Source organism: Bos taurus, chromosome 2, assembly GCF_002263795.3.
Source record: "Bos taurus isolate L1 Dominette 01449 registration number 42190680 breed Hereford chromosome 2, ARS-UCD2.0, whole genome shotgun sequence".
In the NCBI taxonomy this organism is placed as follows: domain Eukaryota; kingdom Metazoa; phylum Chordata; class Mammalia; order Artiodactyla; family Bovidae; genus Bos; species Bos taurus.
In genome coordinates, this window is record NC_037329.1 from 97,554,006 (window position 1) to 97,562,364 (window position 8,359).

General features: G+C 37.2%; 1 protein-coding gene across 44 annotated transcripts in view; it reads left to right on the forward strand.

Moving 5' to 3' along the window:
* MAP2 (microtubule associated protein 2) overlaps positions 1–8,137 on the forward strand; it is a 298,686-nt gene extending 290,549 nt beyond the window's left edge. For 43 of the 44 annotated variants that reach the window (XM_010802225.4, XM_024998329.2, XM_024998302.2 and 40 more), the window contains 2 exons: positions 3,939–4,051; positions 4,273–8,130. In XM_010802225.4, coding sequence (XP_010800527.1) covers positions 3,939–4,051; positions 4,273–4,488 — 329 coding nt within the window. In that variant the 3' untranslated portion in view covers positions 4,489–8,130. Of the gene's footprint in view, positions 1–3,938; positions 4,052–4,272 lie in introns of all 44 variants that reach the window. The other variant, NM_001205807.1, reaches the window with a different exon arrangement.
* Positions 8,138–8,359: the final 222 nt, after the last annotated feature.

Here is an 8,359-nt window from a genome sequence, read left to right on the forward strand (position 1 = left end):
ATCAGGTGGCCAAAGTATAGGAGCTTCAGCTTCAGCATCAGTCCTTCCAATGAATATTCAGGACTGATTTCCTTTAGGATTGATTGGTTTGATCTCCTTGCAGTCCAAGGGACTCTCAAGAGTCTTCTCCAACACCACAGTTCAAAAGCATCAATTCTTCAGCACTCAGCCTTATTTATAGTCCAGCTCTCACATCCATCCATATATGACTACTGGAAAAACCATGTATTTCATAATATCTCATTATTATGAGATATCTCATATCTCATTATTATATCTTAGGATATCATAATATATGATATATTATGATATTTTATGATATATTTTTATGGGATATCTCATATCTCATAAGTCTAGTGCCCTAAGGTAGAGTGTATATTCATATGTGCTAGTGATTTTTCCCTATTTAATTTGTGAATTTAATGCATATGTGTCATTTTTTTCTAAGTATCATGTACTATATGTTTTTGCTAAATTCCACCTCCACTCATATGTAAATAATGGACAATTGTCAAATTTGTTAATTTTCTTGAGACTATTTTGACATAACATATATACCATTGAAGGACAAAAAATTGATTTTAACCATCTATTCTTGGCATCTTAATTAAACCAGGTAATATCTTAATCCCATGAATCATAATCTCAAGTGTTATCAGAACAAGGTAAAAGAACAACTGATCCCAGTGAGATTTCTGACCAAAAGATTATTGAGAAGAATTTTTTTAGTTGAAAAACAAAAGGTTTCAAAAATGGATAAGTATTGGAAATATGTCTAGAAATAGGGCTTCACTTTGGCAAAGGGTGTTAATAAAGCAATTCAAGGAGTTAGAAACTACATATAAGGAATTTCCATTACTGATTTCAGAATTGTTATCTGGAATTAGCCGTCTATCATTCATGAGAGAGAAGGAACATGTTCCCAAATGGGTATCTTCACAGCCCCCCATCTGTGCCTTATATCTACAGACATTTAGCTGATTTTGTCCTGTGTCAACAGTATGATGGAAGTATCTGGGTACACTGCCTACCTTCTTCCAGAATACAAAAGAAAATATTGAACTCTGTAATTCCAGATGATAAGTATACATTTAGTTCAGTTCACCTAAAGTCTTGATGCACAGAAAAATCTTCTATATACGAGAAAATATCATGTGTATGTTTTACAGGTCATAAAAGGCTATTGTCATGGACTCCCACCTATTTCTCACTCTTACTTCATAATAAGTGAATCAGATGACCAAGTTCACAAAGACGTGTTAACACAATGAATGATCTTTGACAATACCAAGCTTTTCACAAAATTACTTTGGATTGTAGAATGTCTCAAAAGGAAATAAGGAGGAAACAATTCATCACCTGGAGGCACAAATTGAAATAGCTAGTCTTTTGACTTCACTTTGGAACATAAGAAGCTTGATGGGGATTATAATCCTCTGCAGTTACTGCTCCTAATGGGGCCAGAATTTTTCAGAACCAAAGGCAGAGATCTCTGATTTCAAATGAGCTTCTCTAACAGTTCTATAAAATTACCTAGCTACCCACTCTAGTATTCTGGCTTGGAGAATTCCATGGACTATGCAGTCCATGGGGTCGCAAAGAGTCGGACACAAATGAGGGACTTTCACTTCACTTCAGCAGGACTGTGACAAAAATAGACTTCTCAGGCTTCCTTTTCTGAATATAGTTTGGGTCAATATTACATTGTTTTTCCCTTCTCTCTCAAAATATAGTCTAACAAAAATTTTAATAGGGTTATATTGGCACAATATATAATCATAAAACTTGAAAAGACAGTTTCTATTAGAGGCTTATGAAAATAGAAAAGTAAGATCTCAAGAAAGTTGATCTCCTGTAATTGAAAATTCAGTATCCTCTAGCCTCTAACCAATATAACTGTGTTTTATGAATCACACTAATCCTGTCACAACCAACAGGTGAGACCCATGGGGCCAAGTAAAATGTTGGTAGAGTAACACCCCTGCAATAATGCATCTTTTGAGGGAAGGACAGCTTCATGTCTCCTACAGGAATGAGTTAAATAGCATCATACACATCCTAAGTCTTCAGAAGGAGTATGAATGAATCTTCAAAATGTAACCCAGGAACTTCCCTGGTGGTCCAGTTGTTAAGTCTCCATGCTGCTCCCAGTGCAGGGGGCCCAGACGTGATCCCTGGTCGGGGAACTTGATCCCACATGCTGCCCTAAGACCCAACACAGTCAAGTAAATAAATGTAAATTTTTTTAAATGTAATCCAGTAACATCATACAATTTCAAGGGGGCCCTGGCCAGATAATTGGTGTTAATATAAATTTCTAGGTATCACATGAGAAAAACACCGCAGGAATAAGAGACCTGTGAAGTTTTAACAACCCTTTCTCTCTCATCTATGGAAGTAAATAAGTATCAAGAGTCCAAAATTAAAAAATCTTTTCCATGTTTCCATAGAGTCCCTCAGGTATTTTTTCCAAATCAAAATCCCAAAAGAGATGCAATAATAATAGAGGATCACATGGCTTACTACTGGCCTTATTAAAAAAAAAATATATGCATACAGCTAAAACCAAGTTGCTAATGAAAGTGAAAGCTAGTCTCTTAGGTGGAAACAGTAAAGGTATCTAATCCAGATTCTTCCCAGGTCAAAGACATCAGCAGACAGGCCCAAGAAAAAGCTAAAGAACAACAGATACCTACTCGACGTAGAACTGCTTGCATTCACAAGCCTGAAAAGGTGTGCAGAAATGGAGGTGCCACAGAAGGGCGGCTCATGGCACTCTCATCTATCAGCAGATCCTCGATTTTCAGCTAATTAACATTTAAGAAAATGGCATCGTCAGAACTCCGTCTCCATATTATCAGATCAGTGTCAAATTAGTCCTATGGCATCTGGACAAGAATGGGATCTCTAAGATTCCCTTCCTATCACTCCATCTACTAATTAAAATGGAAGCTTTTAAGTACTTCAGCCTCTGACTCCAGTTTCATCAGTCAAGGTATCAGTGCTGAAAATTTACAAGTGGCAATATCATGCATATGTACACAATTGCTAGCCTATAAGTGACCTATTACCATGAAGAAAAATAGAGAAGTGCTTCCTTGCAATTTAATTTGCTCCCTTAAGAATAAGAGACAAAATACTCCAAGTTTGAGAAAGGATACATATGGTACTTTCATTGTGTTATTTTTAGTTTTTATTACATAGATAAGAAAAATACCTCTGATATTTTAGGTTAGCCATGAGTAGAGAAAAGAATTAATATGTAAAGCAATCCAGGGAATGATACAAAAAGGATGTCACTGCCTTAGATGGATATATGAATGTGCGAGTTGGACCCTAAAGAAGGCTGAGGACTGAAGAATTGATGCTTTTGAACGGTGGAGTTGGAGAAGACTCTTGAGAGTCTCTTGGGCTGCAAGGAGATCGAACCAGTCAATCCTAAAGAAAATCAATCCTGAATATTCATTGAAACGACTGATGCTGAAGCTGAAGCTCCAATTCTTTGGCCACCTGATGCGAAGAGCTGACTCATTAGAAAAGACCCTGATGCTGGGAAAGATTGAAGGCAGGAGGAGAAGGGGACAACAGAGGATGAGATAGTTGGATGGCATCACCAACTCAATGGACATGAGTTGGAGCAGGCTCTGGGAGTTGATGATAGACAGGGAAGCCTGGCGTGCTGGGCTCTGTGGGGTCGCAAAGAGTTGGACACGACTGAGTGACTGAACAACACCTTACTTAGATGGTATGGGGAAAATGGTGTAGACTAAAAATTCTAAAAGATTCCTTTCCCATCTATGGTCAGAGGATTAGTAGAGTTCATTAAGTTTGTGATTTGCCATGGTCTACCTGCTATAGTCATTTTGGGGAACTAGTCACCAAAATAGAAGATTTAATGTTAGCAAGGCATTTAAAAGCCTTTCTCATCTCCTCCGTAGGTGGTGGGCGTGTGAAAATTGAAAGTGTGAAGCTAGATTTCAAAGAAAAGGCCCAAGCTAAAGTCGGTTCGCTTGACAATGCTCACCACGTTCCCGGAGGTGGTAATGTCAAGGTAAGACACAAGATTGTGAGCAGATCTTGCCTTTTTAAAAAATCCTTTTGAAATATTCTTCATCAAAATAGGTCCCAGATTAAAGACCTGGACGCCCAGGAAGTAGGGATGGCAGAGCTGAATAGAAGTGACATGAACATCAGCTCTGGGATACAGAGAAAGAGCTAGGGGACAATTTAAGATGTTTGAGTTAACCGAGGACTGATGCTTGTCTTAAACAGATTGACAGCCAAAAGTTGAACTTCAGAGAGCATGCTAAGGCCCGTGTGGACCATGGGGCTGAGATCATTACACAGTCCCCAGGCAGATCCAGCGTGGCTTCCCCCCGACGACTCAGCAACGTCTCCTCTTCTGGAAGCATCAACCTGCTTGAATCCCCCCAGCTTGCCACCCTGGCCGAGGATGTCACTGCCGCACTCGCTAAACAGGGCTTGTGAATATCTCTCATTTAGTATTGATGTCATACTATTTAGGCATGAGCTCTGGCAGGAGTGGGCTCTGAGCAGGTGTTATATTCATTCTTTACAAACCGTAAAATAAATAATCTCATTCCCAAACTGTAGTAATTGTTACAATTTTATAAAAAAAAAATAGTATATGCAGAAATTGATTTGATTTCCATTTGCAACAGGAAGATACTGGCTTTACATGAGTACAATTGGACAATTTTTTTTTCGCTCTGCTGTTTTGCATGGAGTATCATTATTTTAAAAATTGCATTTCTACCTTTCATGTGCCTGAAGGCTATCTACTACATTCTGAAAGGCCTTGTTAAAATCCAAGCTGCTCATTTCACTATTCTGTTGCTGGGTGAAAAGATAAAAAGTTGCCCCTTGTAACTTATTACAGGTTAAATTAAATCAAGGAGTCATTGCAGGAAGGGAAGAGCATGTAAGAAATGGTTTTTTTTTAAAGCGTTATTTTGTATAAATGGGAAGAAAGATTCAATTAAGTTATTAACGTTTGGGACCTGGATAATTATATCAGAGTATAAGTCAATCCAATAAATTATTTAATTAATTAAAAAATAGTTTCGAAGCATTTGAGCTGTGGTTGAGGAAGTGAAAGTGCATCTCTTAGGAATGAAGCACTTTCATTAGGATGGACTTGTGTCTGGTTAGGATGTCAGTTGATCAGCTAGATTTGTGTCCACACTACCAGTTTCACACCCTTTCCATCTGTTTGATACAGTATTATAGATATAAATATATATATATTTCTCTGTGGCCATTTGTGATACTTCCTCATACTTGAATATTATACTTCCTTATTCACAGTATCTGTGTCTCCTGCACCCTTTGGTGTTGCAATTTTAGGTATGTGAAAGTAGATGTTAGCAGGGTTCTCTCCCTATTAAAAAAAAAAAAGTTAAAAAAGACAAAAAGTTTTAGCATGAAGTTGCTTTCTGTAACAACTCAAAACTGTAACCCTGTTTTAGTGCCAGATACAAGTTTCTCCCATTAAAGTTTCTCCCGTGATGCTAGAAAAAATTTATTTTTCTTTGCTTTCACCAACATGGAGTTTGTTGGGGGTGGGTCCAGTTATACATAAAAGGGGTTTACAGATTGTTGGTTTAAGATTATGGGTTTGTCTTATTTTGAATCACAGAATATTTTGGGGTTTACTCCTATAATCATTCATGGAATAGACTTATTAAGATTTCTTTTTCTTTTTTTTCCATTTGCTAAAGTTGAAACTAACAGTGGGAGTTTGGGACATGATATTCCATTCTTCCAAGCAGTACCTGTTTATTCAGTTATCTGATAGAAAATGTTTGGCCTCCATACCCGAAGTAAGATCCCTTGATCAGAAAGGGAAAATACAGTATTTTGAGAAGCTACAAAATATTGGAGATGCAGATATCTAAATCAGTTTTTTCATGATTCCAACATTGCACTCTATAAAGGAATACTGTTTTACTATTATTTATCAGTAGCTAATACGGTTCTGACTTTATATACAGTCTAGACATCACAAATCAACTAATTCTTCTTTAAGAATCATTCATCTTAAATTTATGAAGAAGCAATGAAATAGTCATTATTAGTCTGAGTAGGGCAATGGGTTACTATGATGAATGGATGCTTTTTAGTATTTATCTGTTCTTTTTCTTGCTCAGGGCTGGTAGGCTGGATCTGAAAAGTTAAAGGCAAATGTTTCAATAGGGTTTGATCCCTTTGAGTCAAATCAGTTCTCAAGCATAAAGGAGGAAATGATGAACATGGACTGAGGCAATAAGCTAGTATAGTAGCATCTAAGAACGAAGCTGAAGGATGGAAAGGCAGAGAGACACGGGTGCCGTGTTGTGACCCATTGGAAGTTACAGCCAACGTGACTTCCGTGAAAGAAACTCTGTGAGCAAAAGTGCACCATTCACTGTCAACTAAGAGATTTTACGGAGGCAAACATTTCTGAAACTATAGCTCAGTTATTTAGGATAGTCAAAGATTTAGAAAGGACTGATTAGGACTATGGGTGTGTCTATTTTCTGCCTAATTATTGCTGTGAGGTTTGATTTGACCAATCTGGGCATTTTATTCATCAGCTTCCTTTGAAATGCACCAGGAAATAGGAAAAGAAAGAATAGCTGTGTGGGGACTTAATGGTATTTTCTTATGTGTTAGGTAGTGTTAGGTAGTGATTAAAGCTCTAGAAAGAAATTAACAGCTGGTTAGAACAATTTTAACCTGTGAAACATGTATTTTTTTCAACTTGGTTTAAAATTTTTATAAACACTAAGTAACCATGTTCTACATATTAAAATTGTTTTTTTACAAATACATGTCTAAAATAAAGATTATATAAGGTACCCAGTGATTAGATTTGGCATTAAAACAAATGTTTGCTTCAAATCACAGCAAAATTACAATGACTAAATACCCTCACTTTGTATGGAAATTAATAATTCTATAAAATGAAATTGAAAATTGGTAGCAGTAAAAGAAAGAAATACAGGCTAACTGTCTTCTTTGGGGGATAAGGGGTGGAACCCATCTTACCTTTACTCTCAAGATTAACGACACAAATTAAGCTTTTTGAACACCACTCTTGTGGGGACATCCATACGCTGATCTAGAAATTAAGGCTTCATAGTCTCAATTCTAGATCAATTAATGCCAGTTTCTCTCTGGCTTTTGCCTTGGAGAACCTGTTTAAGGAAACATAAGTAATCCAGAGCTATGAAGAGTTAAAAGGCCCACTCACTCTCTCTGGGTCACCTGCAACCAATAATTGGGTACCTTTCAATGATGCAGGAGAGATCCGAGTTCATGATGAGTTTCAAAGGCCATGTTCATTTAGGAACCAACTCTCTCTGGATTCTCCTGCTGAGTTCCAGCAGGGTGATGGGCTGAAATCCCACCCACAAGCAAGACACCTGTGGATCACCAACGAGGTATAGCTGAAGAAGGCTGAAGTGAGAACTTGGTTAAATGGAAGAAAGTACTGACAGTAGCTGGCCTTCTCCACATACTCACATAGTTTTAGAGCAGGAAATGGGATCATCAGGCAAAATAAGAGATCAAGTCACTATTAAAGAAATCATCTCAATGTGGTTGATTTTTGACATAGCTGCAATTATAGCATTTTCTCCTATTTTTTACACTATGAAAAGGAGGAAAACAAACCATTCATGGTCTAAGTAGCTAGAAAAGGTAGATTCATGGTTTGAAAAGGCAAATTCTAGGCATTCTTTCCAAGATTAATATGTTAAATCAGTATTGATGTTTGTTTTTTTAAACCTAGGGTTTTTAGCCTGGGTATGTAGGTTGAGGCCAAGTCCCTCTGCAGGAAAAAGCTTATTTTTAAACTCAGAAAATGTCAATCATGATACTTCAACTTTAGCAAAAAGAAAAAAATCAACAAAAGGTATACTCTGTATGCTGGGATTCCAAGGTTCCAACATGCCGCTACAAATCTGTGGGGGGTTTCTTTCTTCTGATAATTCTAGAGCCTGTTACCATAGAAAGGCATTTCTTCAATGGCTGGTTGTAGTTAGTTCATGTTTTTCAATCAAAATTTGCAAATGTATTTGTTGCTGTATAGTGATTGTTTTGCAAAATAAAATTGCTTGTCACCTATCTGATAGTTTCAGATTGTTTCTTCTTGTTTCCTGGACAAAGAACATAAAACATAATACATATTGCTCAGTCCAACCAAAGAAAAATTATGAAGAGGAGGCTTCAGTTATCTGCTGAATGCTGGCTATGTGTCAGGCCCTATCACCGCTGTATTAGCAGGATGCTATCTGTTGCAAGTGACAAACTCAAATTGGCCTAAGCATAAAGGCTACTTTATTGAGTCAAGTCT